Source organism: Gorilla gorilla, chromosome 16 (genome assembly GCF_029281585.2).
Source record: "Gorilla gorilla gorilla isolate KB3781 chromosome 16, NHGRI_mGorGor1-v2.1_pri, whole genome shotgun sequence".
Lineage (NCBI taxonomy): Eukaryota > Metazoa > Chordata > Mammalia > Primates > Hominidae > Gorilla > Gorilla gorilla.
In genome coordinates, this window is record NC_073240.2 from 39,231,926 (window position 1) to 39,254,552 (window position 22,627).

Here is a 22,627-nt window from a genome sequence, read left to right on the forward strand (position 1 = left end):
AGAGGTAAAGATTCATGAGTAGGTATAGAGAAGGGATTCAGTCCTGATGGTTTTTATTTTTTCTGTGTGCTGTAAGATGGAACGCGGGGAATTAGGAGAGTGGAAAAGTGTTAGAGCAGCTACAAGTCATGACACAGTACCAGGGACCTGCGCCTTGGGTGCTAAACGGTCTCACTCCACCTACAACTCTTCTTTTGTGGGGGCTGCTGCTTACAGTGTCATCAGTGAGAAAAAGCAAGCAGGAGCTTTCTCCTCCCTACTTGATTCATATCCCATAATAAGGTTAAAATCCAGCAGGTTTTGCTTGGCACATAGTCAATCCTCCTGCCTGAAGCAATAAGGCACCAGCAGATTCTCCAGATGCTGTGGCACTGGGAATCTTTCTTCAGAACCTGGAGAAAGTTGAAGAATTGGACAGGAAGGCCAGAAAGAAATTTATCCTTGAGTCATGCTTGCACTTTTGTCAATTTGCACAGGATGAATATCTATTTTGGACACTCTACAGAAAAAATATTTTTTACTATTAAGAGCCTGAAGATTGTGCTTGCATATTGATTTCTTTGACCACCCCCCCAGAGCAATCAGCATCAATAACATTGCCCCACCCAACAGAGGATACACGAACACACCCCCAACACAGGCACCCATACCCCTGAAAGGACATATGAACCTATTTGCCACTCAGGGTTATTCCAAACCAATAAAAATAAAAGCATACTTCAAATTTCAAGCTACTTTTTGGGTGAATCCCATTTTGGGATTGCCAGTCACTATGTTAAAGGATATAGGGTGATAACTTTTTGGAGCAGTTCTGCAGAGGAGATGACAATTCGGTGCATGGTCAGCATGACTTGCAACAGTTGGTTACTTCGACACAGGTTTCCATCTGCATCTGAAAATATAAAGAGCAGCACCTGAGTTAGGCCCTGGAGGGAAATTAGTCACCTGGTAGACACCTGCAAACCCTCTGTGACTCAGGTGCAATCCTTCAGGCACAGTGATTTTCTTCCACTGCCCCTAGCACAGCCCCCCTCTGTTTTTCTCATCCTCCTGCTACATTCTTCCCTTGCAGAATGTCCATTTTGATGCTCATTAACTACCCCTTTTCCTCTCCACAGTGGTAAAATCGGGAAAGGGATAAAATCTGCATCAGCACACTTGAGTCTCACTGAAAGCAGAAGCAGATCCAGGTTTTGTGGGACCTAAAGTTCATATAACTGGTTGGGGGGTGGGCAGGGAGAGAATTCTCTGGGGTCAGAGTGAGAAAAGTTGGTTTTTAATAGATTGCAGTTAAAATATCTTACCTTTACAAATTTTACAAAAACAAATGACCATATGAATACATTTCTAGGGCCCTCCCATGGCCTTGGAAGGGGCTCATGCAAGTGAGGAGCCCTGAAATATATGCTTCTCCAGTTTTATGGTTAATATGCCTCTGGATGGAAATAGAAGAAGACTATGGGCAAACATTACATTTTAAGATTGCAAGTGGATTACAAGTACTCATGATGATTTGTATTAAAGAACATGGTTAGCTAGGTTTTCTAAATCCCAGCTGGCACCAAATAATAAGATGCATTTATACACTGGCATTGGGTAAAAAGATTCCCCTTGGAGTGGTTTACAAAATCTTTTCAACATTTATGGCATGAAGTGTTAGGAGCTCTGCTGGTTATTCTCTGCCAGATCTATTCTTTCACCATGAAAAACATCAGCCCACTCACTTGCCAGCTGGCTTCCAGTTGGGTTTAGCCATTGGGAAGCACCAGCAAGAGACTGGGAGTAGAGGGAAGTCAGGATATTTGTTTGTCATTCCTTCTCTGCATTGACACCACTCCCCTGACAGTGACTACATATCTTTTCAATGAATGATCATGCTGGTTGGTCCTCCCTTCATGGCACCAGCTCTCGTTGGATCTAATACTATTAATCTCCTTTGGCCCCCTGGCCCCAAGGGTGGTAATGACTCCTGAGTGTTGATAGTTTCTGGATACATCTCTTAATTCCACTCTCATCTCTGTAAATAGTCCCTTCATTACAATGCCTTCATTTATACGAACTGAATTCTGTTCCAGACTGGGAACTTCAATTATTCAAGGCAAGAGTATCAAATGAAAGAATATACATGAATTGTTTTGTCATCTGTATTGCTCTTTAAAATTATATTAAAGGGGTTATCATGTTATGTACCAAATGGTAAATGAAGGATACAGTGCTTTTGGGCTCAGGATTCAGAAGTCTTGGCTCCTCAAACGATGACCTAAAGTCATATCTCATTGAGAAAATATAAGTGGCTGGGCACAGTGGCTCATGCTTGTAATCCCAGTGCTTTGGGAGGTCAAGGTGGGAGGATCGCTTGAGGTCAGGAGTTTGAGGCTGCAGTGAGCTATGATAACACCACTGCACTCTGTCTGGGTGACAGAGCATGAGCCCATCTCAATAATTAAAGTGTATATATTAAAATGTATATATATATGTATATGTAAACTGACAGTGTCTTTCATCTTCCCATCCCCAAATCCACCATTTCACTGGTACTCTGTTGCCCTTACCCCCTGCCCTCTCCTGTTAGCATGGAAGGCCAACACTTCACTGTGCTCTGGGTCTCCCCCTTTCTCAAGGACGTTGATCCTGCATTTGTCCATTTTCTCTCCCACAATATCAACTTTTCTCTCTGTGGGTTTATTTCCATTGTCATTGAAATATGCCTCTGCATCTCCAATTCAAAACCAAATAAAACAAAACAGAACCTTAAACTCTCATCCTCTCTAGCTACTTATTTCTCTATTCCCATTTTTAGCAAAACCTCACTGTTATCAGTTTCTTTTCTCCCATTTACTTTTCAATCATTCCATTTGACTTCTGTGTCCATTATTCCACTAAATCTTTTATTTTCAAAGTTACCAATCAGCTCCACACTGCCAAATCCAATAGTTACTCCTTGATCCTTATCTTACTTTATGACTCAGTAGCATTCAACCCAACACAACCCAAGTTGATGACTCTCTTTCCTGGAACACTTTCTTCTCTTGGCTTCCATAGCATCACACTCTCTCAGCCTCTCTCTCAGGCTCTTCTTCTGTCTCCTCTTTTTCTGCTAAGCTTTTAAATGTCAGCATGCTCTGTGGTTGAGTCCTCCCGCTTTTTCTTTTATTTATTTTTTGACAGTTTTTAAAATTTAAAACTTTTTAAATTAAAAATAAAACACTTTCACTACTATTTTCTAGATGAACTCATTTAGTCCCTTGGCTAACATACCATCTGTATGCTGATGACTGCCCAACTGGTATCTTCAGCCTTCACTACCCAATTAGTATGTCCAGCAGCCTACCTGGCAAATCCAATTCAATGTCTAAGTTCAGACTTAACTCATTCAAACAAAACTCCTGATCTCTCCCTCCCCTGAGTTCATTGTTCCTCGCATCTTCCTCATCTCCAGAAATGGCACCACCAACCATCCTCTCAGTTACCCCAACTAAAAACCTAGCCATTATCCTTTATTTCTCATGTTCCTTCACATCCAATCCATCAGGAAGTCTTGATTCTACCTCCAATATATATCTCAAACCTGTTCATTTCTCTCCATCCTTGGCCTCACCCTAGTTGTAGCCACCATGATGCAATGACTTAATCGACCTCCTTGCTTCCACTCTTGTCCACCTACAATCTATTCCCTATACAGAAGTCAGGATGAACTCCTAAAACCTATAAATCAAGTCATGCACTTAGTACACTTCAGTGGATTCCATTCCACTTGGAATAAAACGGACTCCTTACTGTGGCCAAAAAAGCACTACATGTCCTGGCCTCTTTAAATATCATCCACTTCATTTCATACCACATTACTCCTCTCCACACCTCTAATTGTACCTCAAACACTCCCAGCTTATTCCTACCTCAGGGCCTTTGCATTTGCTATTTTCTTCAATGTAGTCTTTCTTCCCTTGAATTACTGATGTCATTTTGGTCTTAGTTTCAATGTCACATCCTCAGAGAAGTCTTTTCTAAACTACCTAAGGTATTCCTTACCCTGCCTGAGTTTTCTCATGGTACTTACCATTATCTGAAGTTATCTGCTTTATTTATTTAATTTTTTATTTTCTAAATCTCCAGTAGAATACAAGTTTCATGAGACCTGGGCCTTGTCCATTTTTTCCACAACTATATTTCCAGGGCCTAGAATGGTACTGACACATGATTCATTCAACATTTCTTGAGTAAATGAGTGAACTATATCGAATAGGAAACACGTTAACTTTTCACATATATTTAGAAATTGAGTTTGCTTTCGTCATTACCTATTTCATTCGTGAAATGTAATATACACATTTATCTTCTTCCTGGTCACAGTTTGCAAAAGAAATTCAAAGTTACAATTTGGTAAATCATTTTTATAAAGTGTTCATCTAGCTTGGTTATAGTTTTGTAAATCTTTCATTAATTCTTCTAAACTTGTACTCTGTCCAGGTAGGGTTAGTATTACTTTATGTTTTCTGGCCCCACATAATTTCCATAATAATTATTTCTTGCCACAAAAATTCTGCATAACCAACCACCCCAAAACTCAGTGCCTTAAAACAGTAATCACTTACTTTTGCTCAAGTTTCTGTGAGTTGGTTAGAATCAGCTAGTGCAGGCTGGGTGCTGCTGGGGGCCCTAGCCTACATGCCTCCCTGCTTCCTTCGGCCAGTAGGCTAGTGGGGGTAGGTTATCTCATGATGATGGCAGAACACTGAAGAGTAACTGGAAATACCCAGGGCCTCTGAAGCCTAGGTTTGGAGCTGGCATGCTGTTTCTTCTGACTCATTCTGTTGGCCAAAGCAAGTCACACTACTGAATATAAAGTCAAAGGGCAGGAACTGCAAAGTCACATGGAACATATCACTGACATAGAGAAGGTAAAAAGTCAGGGGGCAATAATGCAATCAAACCTACCACAATTACAAGGGGTAGCTTTTCAATGCAGCATTTGACAATACAGTCTTTACAATGTACCCTTCCTCACAGGTAGCAGTGTTCATATTCCTGAACACTGTGGTGAAACTACAGTGAAAAGAAGAAACTGTGAAATATACTTGTAGGGTATGCATTAGAATGTTCACATGAACCATGGACAAAAGCCAGCTTATTCAGTATGGATGGCATCTAAAACTTGCCATCTCAACTTTCCTTTATGGCTGGCTAGCATCTTCCCATGGATACTCATATGTGAGGAAAAGGGACTTAGACGTGTCCTGGGTGAGATCAAAACTAAGTCACCTATGGAAGGATTCCAGGAACTAAAGGGTTTACCATGAAGAAAACTTGGGCAAGAGATTAAAATTGTCTTCAAATATCTGAAGTGTTCTTTGTGGGAGTTGGTTTAGACTTGTTCTGTGGGGCCACAAAAGGCAGCACCAGAGTAGATGGATAGAAATTATAGGAAATAGGATTGGGCACAACATGTGGCAGAAAATTCTAGCCATTAGCACTGTCTAATGATGGAAGCATTGCCATCACAGAGATATTAAAAAAGAGCCCAAAGAGCAACACTTAATAAGCATTATTGTAATTAGCACAGCAGCTATCATTTATTGAAGCCCTACTAAATACCAGGAGCTGTGCTAAACACTTTAACCATGTTCTCACTCTCAACAACAAGCATTGTTCACAACTCACAGCTGAGGAAATCAAAGCATAGAGAGATTAGGTAATTTGTTCTAGGTCAAAGGGACAATGAGTGGAGGAGCTGGGACCTGGCCCAAGGTCTGTCTGATTCCAGAGCCCCTTCTCTTTCCACTATACCTGGCTGCATGCTGAATCACCATTCGTCAGGATAAGGAATTCAAGAATAAAGTGGGAGCTGAGCTTTACGAACTCTTCCAGTCCTTATGGCTACAAGTCTAAGAAATCTCACTAAGGTCACAGCCACTGCACATTTCGTGAAATAGCTTTTGTACTCTAGTGATTTCTGAAAAACTCTTGTGAACTTTGGTTGATGGATACTAATCTTAAAAATTGCCTTTAAGAACTCAGGGTTCTGTGCTTAAGATTCACAATCATATTCACACTTCACCTTTACCTTGCACTGCTTTTCCACAGAGTTTCAGTGACGTTCCCAAAGTACGGCTTGTTAATCCTCACATGGTCTCTGTGGGAGTGAGTGCTGGCAAATGGTAAGGCTGGCAGAGGATGACTCACTCAGCCAAGGGAGACAGAGATGTGGTTAGGGAAAGAGCAGACAGAAACACTCTCTCTCTACACCCAGTCCAGAACTCCGAGGTAACTCCTCTCCAGTCCTGGTTCTACTTTTCAACGAGAGAGTGGTTCAGTGTAGTCACTTGCCCTCATTCCCACCACCAGCTCTCCCACACATAAGCTCCAGCTCTATACAACCTCATCAGGGATATGTCCCTTCCTGCCCTCATTCCGTACAGCATGCTCTTCTTCCTTTTTGAACAACCTCATCGGGGATACGTCCCTTCCTGCCCTCATTCCGTACAGCATGCTCTTCTTCCTTTTTGAACAACCTCATCGGGGATACGTCCCTTCCTGCCCTCATTCCGTACAGCATGCTCTTCTTCCTTTTTGAGAGGAAGAGGCTCCCTTTGAAAGACAAGATTTTCAAAGTGGGTGGTCAAGGAAGATCTACCTTCCAGGCTGCTAGATTTTATTTTCATATTTTGAGATAATTGCTGCAAGCTGATTTAAATATTTCAAAGAATAATTCCATTTTGTTTTCATCTTTAGGCTTTTTAAAATGCAGGGTGTCATACTAAAAATTCTAATAAGTAAAATGTGCAATGCATAATAAAATGTGCATATTTTTTCATTACCATCTGCTTCTCCTTACACTTACAGGAAAAGACTTCTTTAAAGGGTTGAAGCCTCAGTGGGGTACACAATGTTGATCTTACATACTCTGCCATTTGACTAGGGGAGTAATGTACGCTGCTAGAGAAGCATATTAATTAAAGACTCACTCAACCTGCAGACCACTTGCTCAAGAAAACAGAAAAACTAAGCGGATTCTGGAGAGTCATCTGTCTCTGGGCCAACAGCCTATTTTCCACCGTTAGACTCAGTGCTGGCATCCCATAGTTTATGAGATCACAATCAGGGCGGAAAAGGCTAGCCATCTTCTACCTCTTCTTTCTATCCAAATGCATTATTCCCTCCTAAAACCATCACAGGTAAGTGGTTGTCTGGCCTCTACTTGGACCCCTCCAATGACAGGATATGGCTTCCTAACTATTCTATATAGCAACTGTTCATTCTACTTCAAGTAGAAATAATTTTTGACACCACTAACCAACATTGATAACGAATCTACCCTATGGAAAGCACTGTCCTAGGTACTAAAGGAGACCTGAAGAACTATACGAAAACTGCTGTTATTGCCTGAAATAAGCTGCTTGCCTCTGAGAGAGAAGACCTGCTCCCTGATGATCAGAGTCTCGTGAGAGAAAACTGGCAAAGGGTGGTGATGCAGACCCTGCTCCTTGCTGATAAGAGGTGGGGGCCAGCTTTCCTACAGTGAAGGCTTGTCTGGGGGATAAGATGGAAATGCCTTGCTGCAAGATGAACATGAAACATGAAAACAAACGTCCAGCACCAGGCAGCAACTCCGGAACAGTCACTTCTTCTCCTTTGTTTTAGTTTCCAAGGAAATCTCTTGATGTGTGAAGGTATTTTGAGTGTACCAGAGACAGATCAGTATATGAAGGATAGGCAAGCTGTCAGCATTGAGGGCCTAACATGAAATAACAGGTGTGCCACAACCAGAGGCCAGAGGGTGGTAATGGGAAAGCTAGGATCAGAAAACCTAGGGGTAAGGTTAGAGCAGAGCCTGTGGTAAGGCTGAGGTTGATAATGGAGGTCAGTATCTCCAGAAACATGGTTAGGCTGGGTCTAGGTTGAACCTGGTAGGTATACACACAGAATTCTAAATAAATAACTATGTGATAAATATTCCAAAGAAATAAAACCTATTTGTTAGCAAGACTATTACATTCATTAAATCCTGTTTGGAGACTGTATAAAAATTGGCAAGCTGAAAATAAGATCAGTAGTTTGTTTTCTGGTTGTTGTTTGTTTAGTTTTTTAGAGCTGACGGCAGCAACTTAGGAAGTGCATGTGAAGAAACAATGTGGTGATACAAACTTTGAACTTGTATACCTTCTATGACCTGAGCCACTTCATACATATCACCAAGGCCACTTTGGTCTCTGTTAGTCCCCAGCCCCTCAAGACTCAGGGGAGGAGAACAATTGGGAGAAAGCAAGTGATCTGCTAAGGATTAAGTCCCGCTTTGCAGGGAAAGTGAGAATCCATTATGGTTGCCACCAGCAGGATGCTTACAAGAGTTTAATGAAAAGCTCTCCTGGGAGAGAAGTGAGAGGAACCCTGGTTTGCAGTGTTCACGTATTTGCATGGTGTAAATACTTCCACTATGGCCAGTTTCCAGCTACCAACATGAAGTCACTGAACATGCACCTAGGAAGAGATGCTTGCAGTCAGCTCTCAGGACAGGTGTGGGCCACCTCCAGCATGCACCCACAGCAGCTGCAAGCCTCCTCAAGAGGGCTGGTGCTTGCTGGGCTTCCTTTTGTATTCCTTCCTGTCTGGTTTCCTGGCTCCCCAGGTGTTCCTGAACCCATTCCACTCCTCATCTCACTCCTAATCTCATGCCCTCTGGGCCTTGCGCAATGACTGGACAGTTAATCCAGATCAACAAATTCCTCTGCAGGAGACAAGGACTTCAAGGCTGAATCCTCTCAGAGAAATCCACATTGCAACAGCAGTTTCTTGAAGTGGTTGGTGCTCTAAACCAAGAACAAAAATGTTAATATAAGGTGAGAATTTGGGAGAAGGGAAGCTCAGTTCCTTGTAAAGCTTGTCCTGTTCTTCTTTCTGGGATAACCTGGTATGTCATACCCTGGCGCACATAGGATAGCCTGCCATATAGTTAGACTAGTGTCTATTTCTTGTCATGTTATGGTGTCCAGGAATTTATGGAGCTCTGAATATCTTGGTTACAATTGGCTTTTAATTATTTACTTGTAATGGCTGGGGGACACCATAACATGGACAATACACAAGCTTTAAATTAACCCTGACCTGCGATTTCAAACTTTTACAACAGGCCTTTAAGCGGAGTCTTACCAAAGCAGGAGAGGGGCTGCCCAGGCTCATCTCTTCTCTCCCACCCAACTGCTGGGGCAGTGATGACAGCTGGTGCCACAACCAAGGCCACAGACACAGAAGAGGGAAAAATCTGGTTAACCCACCCCCAGACAAAGGTGATTTGTTCTAACCAAGCCTCCCTCAACTCCTGTTGCAGAGAAGCCAACGTGGAAAAGACTTGAAGGAAAAGAACCCATCCTTCCTCCCTCTGTTCTATTGATATTCACTGTCCTGCTGGGGCCAGAGTAGTAGAGCAGGAAGGAGGAGCAGGTCTTTCAAGTTGCACAGCATCTAGGTACACAGGAACAGACCTGTACAAAATGAGCACATGCCCACACAAACCATCCCTGAAGCAAGCGAGTGGCTGAAGAACCACACTATTCTCTCTGGGTGAGAACACCTGATAATGATATGTTATGTTTTTGTGGCACTTAGGTTCAACAAACAGCTTCACCTGTGTTGAACATTTGCATTGTACAGCAGCTCAATGCAGCAGCAGGACCATGGGCTCAAATTTAAAAATGAGAAAACTGAGGCAACATGCCTCAGCCATGGTGAGTAGAGGCACCTCCACAAGAAGGGCCCTCTCACTCCCAGCCCAAGGCTCTTTCTTTGGCATGTCCTTCTCCTCGGGGCTTAGGAGGAAGGTAGGAATATACTGGGAAGAGCTCCACCATTTTGGCCATCCATGTTACATGGCTAAACCTCTCACCCACACCTCTACTCTTTCTTCCACCCCAGGAAGCCCTACACCCCCGACAGACGCACCCAGCCCTTCTCACTGGAATTATGGTACATACTTTAAAAATGTCCTTAGAGAGCCTAATCCTTAAACCCACCACTTTTCATGACATCGACACAAGGCAGCTATTATTGGCACCGTTTACTCAGAGACTCTGTGAGTCAGTGGCCAGGGGGTGAAAATTCCAGGTCCCCTAAGGGCCCACAGTGCCTGCGCTGGTCCATCTCTCCCTCTTCCCACAGCAGAAGAACTCTCTACTGCCTCAGCCAAACCGGACATCAACAGAAACGCTCCTCCCTGGGCCTGGCTTTCCTTCCAAAGTGTGAAGCTCTATGTAAAGAATGACCTAGATTTTTTGGATGAGCAATTGAAGTCTATAAATGTCTAACCAAGTGCATGAATTGCCTAAAGTGAGAAAGAGCTTTTAGCTGTATTGTCTCTGCTGAGCAAGACAGCTGGCCTTCCTTGGGGATTGCAGTCTCGATCTGGACTTGTCATGTCTGAAGAATCATGAGTCTGAGAAGTCAGGAGGGAAGTTGGTCCTCTTCAGTTCTGGAAATTGGACACAAGTCTGTGGGTGGGGTTTGGGGACTGGGGCTAGGAAATAAACACAAGTGCAGGGAAGAGGTACTGCAAGTACCAGGCAGACCCAGTGAGCTGACTCTGGGACAACGCTGACTTCAAACTCTAAGAGCATTTGTTGAAGTCAGTGCCAACTGAATATACCCGGTGGCTACTTCTTCTGGGTCCCATCAAACTCTCTAGGAACAATTGAATTATCTGGCTGGGTAGCTATGCTACAGTTTGATTCTTTGATGAGCTGCCATGCACGCAACCCCATGGCTCATAGACATTAACCATTCCCATGCAGCACTATAGACATGAGCCAGGCAAGGGAAGAAGGAGCAGTGGGGCCCTGTCCTAGCTTCCCAGAGGGACACAGAGAGCTGCCAGCAGCTTGCTGGGAGGAGGGCTGGCAAAGGGCCAGTGGACCCAGAGAAAAAGAAATAAACAAACTGGGAAGAAAATCTGGATCAGGCTCTTACCTTGCTCACTGGAGCATATTTCTATCACGTCATTCTTATCTATTAAATTCTTGGCCTTTTTTGCATATTTTCAGACATACCCAATAGGCACGAAGAAGCAACTTGGAGAACTTCCCAAATACTTACACAACAAAATAATATAAGGCCCATCTGAGAATTACTGGTTAGCCATGACCTCAGCCTTCCTCAGACAGTTTTTCTCAATGAGTGACTTGGTCCCATCAGACCCACAAGCCTAGATAATAGATAACCTCATTCCAGTGCATGATGGAATTGTGGCAAACAGTGTATGCTGACATAAAATAGAAATCCACTGACCATAGTCTTATTGTAAAATATGCTTTTCACCATAGAAACTGTCCTTTAATTGCTTATAATTCTCTGCAATGAACAGTCTCATACAAAAAAACATCACATCACCATGTAGGGTAAAAAGTAACTGAACAGAGTCTTTTGAAATCAGAAATTATTCTGAAAGTTTCCTCACCCCTTCTTTGGTTGTGGTTAGGATTAGATGATGTTTGATTAAATACATAAAAATGCTTAGAAAACTGTGAAGCATTATAACAGTGATGAATTATTCTTATTTCTCTTGCTAGATTTAAGCACTATTTTGTTTTTTTTTTCTTTGTTCTGGCTATTTTTTTTCTTTGTTTGGCTATTCCAGACTGGGACCATGATTTTTTTGTCCCTTAACTATGACCACTACTCAAGGAGTGGCTGTCCACTGTAGTTCATCACTGTGCCAGCGAGACTGGACCCCTCAACCATGGGGTCCTCCTTGGCAGTTAGTTGGTGGCTGTGTTAGTCCATTCTTGCATTGCTATAAAGAAAATATAATTTATAAAGAAAAGAAATTTAATTGGTTCAAGGTTCTGCAGGCTGAATAGGAAACATAGCAGCATTTGCTTCTGGGAAGCCCTCAGGAAGCTTACAATCATGGTAGAGGGTGAAAAAGCAGGCACGTCACATGGTGAAAGCAGGAAGAAGAGGGAGAGGGAGGAAGTGCCACACATCTGGCTGGGTAGTTATGCTACAGTTTGATTCTTTGATGAGCTGCCATGCACGAAACCCCATGGCTCATAGACATTGACCATTCCCATGCAGCACTATAGGAATGAGCCAGGCAAGGGAAGAAGGAGCAGTGGGGCCCTGTCCTAGCTTCCCAGAGGGACACATATCTCATGAGAACTCATTATCATGGGGACAATACCAAGAGGAGGATACTAAACCATTCATGAGAAACCTACCCCCATGATCCAGGCATCTCCCACCAGGCCCCACCTCCAACATTACATTTCAACATGAGATTTGGGCAGGAACAACATCCAAACTATATTAGTAGCCTTCCAAGCTTCCCTTCAGTCCTAGGTTTTAAGCGCACTCCCCCAACACCAGAACCCTCAAGACAATCTTAGAGTTTACAGAGGTGCTAGAGAGAAGTGAGCAGGAGGACCTAGAGAGCCACTCTGGAAGTGAGAACTGCACCGGTGAGTGAGGAATCTCTTACTATTCAAAGGAAAGAAACTGGTCTCTATTCAGTAGTCAAGAGCTGAATAGGAATGTGCTTCAAGGGGCTGGGCACGGTGGCTCACGCCTGTAATCCCAGCACTTTGGGAGGCTGAGGCAGGCAGATTACCCGAGGTCAGGAGTTCAAGACCAGCCTGGCCAACATGACAAAACCTCGTCTCTACTAAAAATACAAAAATTAGCTGGGTGTGGTGGTGGGCGCCTGTAATCCCAGCTACTCAGGAGGCTGAGGCATGAGAATAGCTTGAACCTGGGAGGCGGAGGTTGCAGTGAGCCAAGATTGCACCACTGCACTCTAGCCTGGGGGATAGAGCAAGACTCTGTCTCCATAAACAAAACGAAACAAAACAAAAAAGAACGTGCTTCAGAACATCCTAAGTCATGAATTGATGTGTTGTATCACTGTCCTACAGAAATAGCCAAAATGCAACACTGAAACTAACAATGTTGTTACTTATTGGAAGATGGGGGAGACCAGGAGAAATATTTGAGATTGTTGGAAGAAATGCAGCATCTAACCAGAAGAAATGAACTACATTCAAGGTTTAGCCACCCCCGTCTTCTCTTTTTGCTAACATACTTGGAGCACTTCCTGTGTACCAGACACTGTTTCAAGACAGCCTTTACGTATATGAACCCTGTGAGACAGGCGCCATCTGACAGATGAAGAAACTGAGGCAAGGAAGTAAGGTAATTTGTCCAAGTTTACACAGCTAGTAAGTAGTAGACCTGAGATTCAAACCCAGGCTGCCTGGCTCTGGGATGGTCCTGATTGTTTCTGAGCCTCAATTTGCTCTGTGCAGAATGAGAGCTTCAAAATATCTTACGCTCACCCCTCCCAGCAGAGAGCTAATCCAGAGATGGCACTCAAGATAAGAAAAAAGTGTTAATATCTTTTGAGGAGAACAAGGTTCTGAACTGAGTTCACACCACGGATGTCTGGTTAACTTGTGGGTCCCAAATAGTTAGGCTGCCTGACAGTTGTCACGTAGGCACATGAAACCCTCACCCTGGTGCTGAAGTACTAATAACCTCTATTTATTAGCGTTTTATGAATGACCACTCTCTCCTCACACGTTGCCTCATCTGAGCCTCACAACTCTGAGAGATGGGTATTATTTGCGTTATTTTATAGGTGAGGAAACAGAGAGTAAGGTGGTATGACTTGCCTAAAGTCACCCATCTTATGAGTGACAGTGCTGTGACTTGAGTTCCAGTCTTCTGAGGTAAACCCTGCCCTTTCCACCAGATACCACTGCCTCTCACCCTGACAGCTGTAAAGATAAAAAGCACATAGTCTACCTGGGTACTGAGGGTTTCCAGAGCTGGCCTCCATGCTAAATGAGAATATAATAAATGCCACCATATACTGAGCCATCCACCATGTGCCAGGAGTGAACTAGGCCATGTTACAGACATGCTCTCAATAGTTACTACAATTCTGCATGATCGATGTTTTCTCTGTTTCACACATGAAGAAACGGAGTCAACAGAGGTAAAAATATCTAGTCAATGTCCCACAGCTAGGAAGTAGCAAGAAGGGGCTACAAATTATCACCCTGGTTATTTTATCATTATGTTTTAAAGTTATTAATATCTACCACAGTCCTGCATTGCCGTTTTTTTTTTATTTATTATTATTATACTTTAAGTTTTAGGGTACATGTGCACAATGTGCAGGTTAGTTACATACGTATACATGTGCCATGCTGGTGCGCTGTACCCACTAACTCGTCATCTAGCATTAGGTATATCTCCCAATGCTATCCCTCCCCCCTCCCCCCACCCCACAACAGTCCCCAGAGTGTGATGTTCCCCTTCCTGTGTCCATGTGATCTCATTGTTCAATTCCCACCTATGAGTGAGAATATGCGGTGTTTGGTTTTTTGTTCTTGCGATAGTTTACTGAGAATGATGATTTCCAATTTCATCCATGTCCCTACAAAGGACATGAACTCATCTTTGCTGTTTGTTTTTATTTTTATTTTTTGAGACAAGGTCTCACTCTGTTGCCCAGGCCGGAGTGCAGTGGTATAATCATGGCTCACTGCACACTTGACTTCCTGGGCTCAAGTAACCTTCCCACCTCAGCCTCCTAAGTATCTGGGACTATAGGCACACATCACCATGCCCGGCTAATTCTTTTTTATTATTATTATATTTTGTAGAGATGAGGTCCTGCTGTGTTGCCCAGGCTGGTCTTGAACTCCTGGGCTCGAGCGATCCTCCCACCTCGGCTGGCCAAAGTTCTGGGATTATAGGCATGAGTCACTGTGCCCATCCCTGCATTGCCTTTTAAATGGGAATCCTTCAAGAGTAAGTAAAAGGGTTGTGTCTATTTTCTGTCTGTTCCCTACAGTCTCTAGTTCTCTGCTGTACACACTACACTGGGCCATTTCCTTCATTTAAATCAAAGCATATAAGAACAAATTGACATTGACTGGCAACTAATGATAAACACAAAACAGTAACTGGGCACTGAATATGAGGAAAGAGTGAAATGCATTTGGGAGAGAGAAGTGGCTAAGGATTTGTATCCCCAGGATCTGCAGACCTGAGGGCATGCGGGAAGGCGATGGTGAGGAAATTAAGACAGTTTTTAAGGAAGTAAAAGGGTAAAAAGAGAAGGCAAGAAACTATAAAGACAAAGCACTGACTAAGATTTAGACTGTCCCTTTAATCTATGTTAATGTCTCTGGCATTTAACTCCATTTACAGATCTAGGCAGAGCAGCTCCTTGCCATATGGTGACAATCAGATGAGTCTGAGATGCCCAGATATCTTTAAGGATCCTGAATTTTAAGGTCATTGTGCAATAGAACAAGGTGTCCTCAAATAAGGAAAACTTAGGTTAAAATTCAAAAAGCCTTGTTAGGTTTTTGTTTTATTTAGCTTTTCCAAAATATATGTACTGAAACATTGATATTTTTCAGGCCTAAAAAGGGGCCATCCTTGAAGGAGCTGATATTCTGAGTTTCCTTAGGACCTAACAGGTTGATTCCAGGATTTCTCAGATTTGCAGTGTCCTGCTCAATTACTCAACAACTCCTTGGTTTGCTCCTGGGAGACTGCTCTGAGCAGAGCAGAGCAGACCATGAGACCATGTTGAGGGCTGGGCAACCAACCCCACACAGGCGCACTAGAAATACCACCAGGCAACCCTGACTTGCATTTGTATAGCACTTTGTACTTTACAGAGTACTTTCACATGCATTATCTCATTTGACCATCACAACAACCTTTTGAGGTGGGTAGGGACCGTATCCACTTTACCGACGAGAAAAGCATAAAGACAGGGCTAATCCCCAGCCTGGCCAGCAGGCGTCTAAATGAAGGGACACGTGCCATGCTGGTTAAATATTTTGAAGGCCAGGTGTGGTGACGTGTAATCACAGCACTTTGGGAGTCTGGGGTGGGAGGATCGCCTGAGCTCAGGAGTTTGAGACCAGCCTGGCCAACACAGCAGGACCTCATCTCTACTGAGAATAAAAAAATATTAGCTGGCACGGTGGCTCATGACTATGGTCCCAGCTATCTGGGAGGCTGAGGTAAGAGGATCATTTGAACCAGGGAAGTTGAGGCTGCAGTGAGCCGTGATTGTGCCACTGCACTCCAGACTGGGTGATAGAGCAAGACCCTGTCATTCATTCATTCATTCATTCATTCATATATATATATATATATACACACACACACACATAAATATTCTGAATGTCACCCCTGGATAAATCACTAACCCACGGATAATACCATCAAGTGGCAGAGCTGGCATCCTAGGCTTGGCTTTTCTCATCACAAGACCAGAGTTCTTTGCTCAAAGAGCACTGTGATAGGTACTGCGGGACTGCAGATATAATAAGCACCCCGTCCCGGCCTGAAGAAGCTACAGGCAATACTACAGTACACGGTACAGTCAGGGCCTAGAGGGAGGTAAACACGGGCAGTTCAGAGGAAGGGGAAAGTCAGATTTGACTGGAAGAAATGGCTAAACCTTCATAAAGATGGTAGCATTTGAGATGGACCTTGAAGGAAGGGTCAGATTCTGATAGACTAAGATGCAGGTGAGACTTTTCAAGACCTCCTGAGTAGCTTACCAACAAAACTAAGGCTGGGCCTGGGGTGGCAGCTCACTCATTAAGTGCCTATAATCCCAGCACTCTGGGAGGCCGAGATGGGAGGATCACTTGAACCCAGGAGTTCAAGTCTTCAATAAGCTGATACTGTCACTGCATTCCAGCTTGGGTGACACAGAGGCAAGGCCCTGTCTCAAACAAACAACACACTAAACTAAAAACTAACAACAAAAGCAGAACAAAAACTGGTCTGACTGAAGTGGTGTTTACAACGAATTGATCACAACCAGTTACAGGTTTCTTTGTTTCTTCTCCACTCCCACTGCTTCATTGACTGGCCTAAACAAAACAACAAACAAAAAACCACCAGCGGAACTCAAAATAGATTCCAAGGCCTTACCTAATACCTACTCCATCAATAGATCCAGGGATGGAGCAGAGAATTTGCAGTCTTAAAAATCTCCCAAGGGATCAGTGATTTAGACCATTGAGTTCATCCTTGCCCTGGAGTAGATCTACATGCTATACTAGATGACCCCATGAAGAGCCCTTCCAATTTCAGAAATCAGCAGTGAAGTCTTTCGCCTGTTCTCAGGGCAACATGCAAGGGAAGTACTTAACACAGCTGATTTGGTGCCTGCCTATATTACAGACTCCTTGGCGGGGCTTGGTTAATTCTAATTTCAAAAGCATGATCAGAAATCAATCTGGTGTGAGCCAGAGGGTCCCAATAATGGCAATTCATCTGGGCCACAGGGAATTTTCCTTTGTATATTAGCATAAAATGAAGTTCTTGTCAGAGACATATATATATATACACACATATATATATATACACATATATATACACACTTATATATACACATATATATATACACATATATATATATACACATATATATATACACATATATATATATACACATATATATATACACATATATATATATACACATATATATATACACATATATATATACACATATATATATATTCCCCAAGTATTTTTCTTCCATTCATTTCTTTAATGGTATCTTTTGATGAGAAGTTTTTGATTTTTATAAAGTCCAATTTGCTAAATATATTATTTATGGTTAGTCCTTTGTGTCCTGTCTAAAAAAATACTCTAAATTTGCAAAAACATTGTCCTAAATTTCCTTCTAGAAGCCTTATCGTTTTAACTTTACATTCAGGTTAACATTATTTACAGTTACGTAATTTGATTCATCTCATTTTTTGTGTATGGTGTGAGACACAGGTCACAGTTCATTTTTTTCATGACTGTCATTTGTTCCATCACCATTTGTTGAAAGGACACTCCTTCCTTCGTTAACCTGCCCTGGTGCCTTTGCTGAGGATCAACTGACCGTATATGTAGATTTCTTCCAGAACGTGCTATTCTGTACCACTGATATATTTGTCTGTCCTTATATGTATATCACATGGACTTGATTACTACAGCTTTATATTAAGTCTTGAAAACAGGTAGTGTAAATTTTCCACTTCATTCTTTTTCAAGATTCTGGTTATTTCAGGTCCTTTCATGTCCATTTAAACTCTGGTTACATCATCTGAAACTCTAGTCTTTTTTTTTTTTTCAACATTTTCTCTCTGAGATATTTACCTGTCATTGACTTTACTGACCTTTCTTCTTTTCTTTTTTTTTTTTTTTTTGCATCCAGTATAGTATTAAGCCCATCCAGTTAATTTTTCTTTTTGGTATATTTTATTTTTCAGTTCTAGAATTCCATTTGGTTCCTTTAATTGTTGCAATTTATCTGCTAAGGTCATCTTACTTTACTTACATCTATTCATCTTACTTGAAATCCTCCAACATATTTATTTATAATAGCTGCTTTAAATTCTCTATCTACTAATTCCAACACTTGTGTCATCTCTGAGTTCATTTCTATTGATCTTTTTTCTTCGGGTTATGAGTCACATTTTCCTGCTTCTTTTTCTGTCTTATAATTTTTATTACATGCTGGGCATTGTAAGTGCAATATTGATAATTTGAATTATTAATATGTTCCTTTATAGTGGTATTTAATTCATGGGACCTTAAATTAATCCTGTTGAAGCTCAGATTTAGGCTTCATTAGGGTGAGTCAAGATTAGCTCATATTCTAGGGCTAAAGTAGCCCAACTCCTACATTGTAGTCTTTTTCTCATCCCACCTGAATGCCCAAAGTGTTATGTCTCTCCATTTTGGCTGGTTGGAACTGCGTTATTTCCCAGACCATGAGACCTCCTTTAACTCAAAGACCCCCAGGAACTATTAGGGGTCGTAGAGTCTCATCATATCCATGCACAGTTTAGTCTTTGGAAATACCTTCTCTCTTGTATGCCACTCCACAAATGCCAGCCATCCCAGAATCCCTGAACACAAACTGTTCTCTCTGTGCTGTGGTTTGAATGCCCCTCCAAAATTTGTTGAAATTTAATATTGTCATTGTAACAGTATTAGGAGGTGAGGCCTTTAAGAGGTGACTGGGTCATGAGGGGTTCACCCTCATGAATGGATTAACTCCATATCTTGGGAAAGGGTTAGTTATCTTGGGAGTTTGGCCCCCTTCTTCTCTGTCTTGCAAGCACTCTCTCTGTCCGTGTGATGCCTTCTGCCATGTTATGACATAACAAGATGTGGTCCCTTCATTTTGCACTTCCCAGCCTCCAGAATCGTAAGCCAAATAAATCTCTTTATAAATTACCCAGTCTGGTATTCTGTTGCAGCAGCAGAAAACGAACTAAGATACTCTGCAAGGCAAGATGCTGCTCACTGGGCTCCAGTTTCCTGTACCATGATTTGTAAAGTGCTCTCAGGCAGAAAGCCAAGAGGAGTTTTGAGTTACCCTCACATCTTTTTATTTTATCCACAATCACATGTCTGTCTTGTTTTCTGAGACCCAAAAATAGTTGCTTCAGATATTTTGTCCAGTTTTATAGCTGTTGGTAGCAGGAAAATAATTCTAATATCCAGTATTCCACTATGGTCAGATATGAAAGTTCTCCTTTTGATGTTTAATTTTTTTTATGGGAAGTCCCAGTTCTTTGGTAGATTTAAATTTGTTTACCCTTTATATGTCCCACTGGAGGTAAATAACTCATACTAGCTCTTCTATGGTTATTACTATTGAGCATACATGTTTACATTATTAAGAAAACAAAGGGGAAAACCCACTTATTTGTCTTCTTTTCAGGTTCTGCCATCTTATATCCTCACAGATGTTATTTCTGTATGATTTCTTAACTATTTATCTCCTCTGCACTCTCTCTAGCCTTTCCATTCCCATCTTAAAATCCAGAAACTAAACTTGAATCTAATAGCATGCTGCACCCTAGTGTCTGGTCAGATCTTGGTCATGACAGATACTGCTTTGTATGCCCAGCACAATAGCCTTCCTTTAGGAAACACTCCTTCCCCAGATTCCGTCATGTGGTTTTAGAGAGAAATGCTGGATTATTAAATGACTCCAACCCTGTGGCCACAGTCAATTCATTCAAGCAGTAGCCACCTGGCCAAATCTGAACCAAAGTTCTTCCCTGACAGTTTTTTTCACTGAACTTGAGGGAAAAAAATATTAAATTTCTAATGGTAAGAGATGCATGATTTACAGCTGTTAGTGCCATGTAGAAAACAAATCTTCAGTGAAAGAAAATGATGAGCTGACAAGCAGGGAGAAGCAAGTCAGACAGAGAAGAGACACATGCATACACAGAACATATGCAGTAGTCTCCTAAAAGTATTATAGTCCCTAATTTCAGGCACTCCTAAGGCCTGCAGGCATCCTGTACTCTTCCTGTGTTTTAGATATATGAAATACTCCATATTATTTCTAACAAATTCCCAAAGATAGTTCTGGTTGGATTTCCATCATTGTCCTAATATTTTGAAAAATGAGAGACTTTTCAGGTCTTCCTTACTAAACACTGCATTAATATAGCTCAAATTCATGTAAAAATTTAAATTATAACACTCTCTTCTAGTCTCATAGCTGTTCGTGTCTATTATGACACCATCCTGGTAATTTTTTTGGCATAGCTATTATAACCATCTTGTATCTCCATGACATGATTTTGGATCCTCTGGCAAGCTGCATTATTAACCTGAAAAAGCCATATACTAACACTTAACAAGTCTATACTAATAATGATTGCTACTGTTTTTGAGTATGTACTGCAGATTGGAATTTTAATAACATTTTACATAAATTATAACTTTCTTTTTTTTTTTTTTTTTGGAGATGGAGTCCCGCTCTGTCGCCAGGCTGGAGTGCGGTGGCGCAATCTTGGCTCACTGCAACCTCCGCCTCCTGGGTTCAACTGATTCTCTTGCCTCAGCCTCCAGAGTATTCTGTTGCAGCTGGGACTACAGGTGTGCACCACCACACCCAGCTAATTTTTGTATTTTTAGTAGAGACGGAGTTTCACCATGTTGGCCAGGATGGTTTTGATCTCTTGACCTCACGATTCGCCTGCCACCTCGGCCTCCCAAAGTGCTGAGATTACAGGCGTGAGCCACCATGCTGGGCCATAAATTCTAACTTTCTAGTAAGATGCTTACTTCACAACAATCCAGGGGAAGTATCTACTAACTTTCAGGTTGATAGAAACTGAGTCTCAGAAACATTAAGACACTTGCTAAGGGAATAAAGTTACTATGTGTCAGCATTAGGACTGGACCTCAGAATAGAATGGAGGCATTACTCCCTTAACATGGAAAGGCTATTTCTGTTGATGCAATCTCTAATTATTTTAACTTTTGGAAAGTTAATATTCTGGGGAAGACACATGACACTACTGACTCATGTTGAATTTACAATCTACTAAAATCTCTTGGTATTGGTCATAAGAACTACAATTAATACAGCTTCCCCCCATCCAGAACATATAGGAAGCACTATTTTTAAACTTAAGTGCAAGACTTTACGTTTTATTGAAGTCCTGTTTGTCTAAGTTCTTTGTGCTATGTTATTCACATCCTGAATTCTGCTAATTATGTTATTTCCCACAGTGTGTCTAACCAAAAACATAGATTGTGTTTAAATCTGATGAAAATGTCCACAGCCACTCATAAATGGTTCACCTGCAGAAGGACATCCTTCAATACTCATATCTACATGTATACACTTTGAGTATGACTGTAAACTAGCTTTGAAACTGTTTATCTGGATTTTCATGTAGCCTATATTTGCCCATCTAACATTTACTTTTCGACTTCGTAGCAGAGCCTGTAAGTTCCCACACACATACTCTCAGACCTTACCATTGTAATGCATGCCAACTCAACTTCCACCAGCCTGAGAGGTTTCTGGAAGCCCTTCACACCCCCACCTGTGTGCAGGGCAGGCCAAATGTGCTGCAAACTTAACACCCTCTAAAAGCAGCCCTCAACCAATGACCGATGGGACTTGGTACATCAATGCTCCAGTTCCTTTCCCTCAGATAAGATAGGTCTGAAAAGAGCCTTCCACTCTGACTCCCAGAGTTGTAACTTGGCAATGCACCCTCCAAGAGCTGCCTTCCCTACTCCCCTACCAGTTTTTCCTAGGACCACCTTCCAAAGTAAACTATTTGTACTTAAAAATCCTTGTCTCAGGATCTGCTCCTGGGAAAACTCAAACTAAGACAATCTTGTTAAATTTTCACCCAAAGTAAAACCACCTTTAAAATTTTTTACCATTATTCTCCATTTTAAAAATGGGCAAACAAGCCCCACATGTGATAAATGGCAGACTCAGTGACTCAGCTTCAGATTCCAAAGACTGCCATGCGACGTGGCCTCCATAATCTTTTCACCGCTTGCTGAAATCAGCTGTGGCACAGTCACGGCATTTCCCTGCTCAAAACTGTGTGTGTGTGCGCACGCGTGCGTGCGTGTGTGTGTGTGTGAGATGGGGTGTGGAGGAGAGTATCACATTCTCTTACTTACTCAACTCCAACTCCCGCCTCTGACAGTAGCATTAAACATTACAAGTTTCCAAGTTTTTTTTTTTTTTTTTTGGTCTTTTTGGATACCCAGGAATTGAGCATCTCAGTGCTGATTGGGGAATGAGCTGTGACACGAGATG

At 42.0% G+C, this 22,627-nt stretch overlaps 1 protein-coding gene across 1 annotated transcript in view; it reads right to left on the bottom strand.

Moving 5' to 3' along the window:
• The window catches only part of RASGRP1 (RAS guanyl releasing protein 1), a 79,190-nt gene that overhangs the window by 39,702 nt on the left and 16,861 nt on the right, over window positions 1–22,627 (bottom strand). The window contains exon 3 of the mRNA XM_031002428.3: window positions 787–892. Within this exon, the coding sequence (XP_030858288.1) occupies window positions 787–892 (106 nt within the window). The remainder of the gene's footprint in view (window positions 1–786; window positions 893–22,627) is intronic.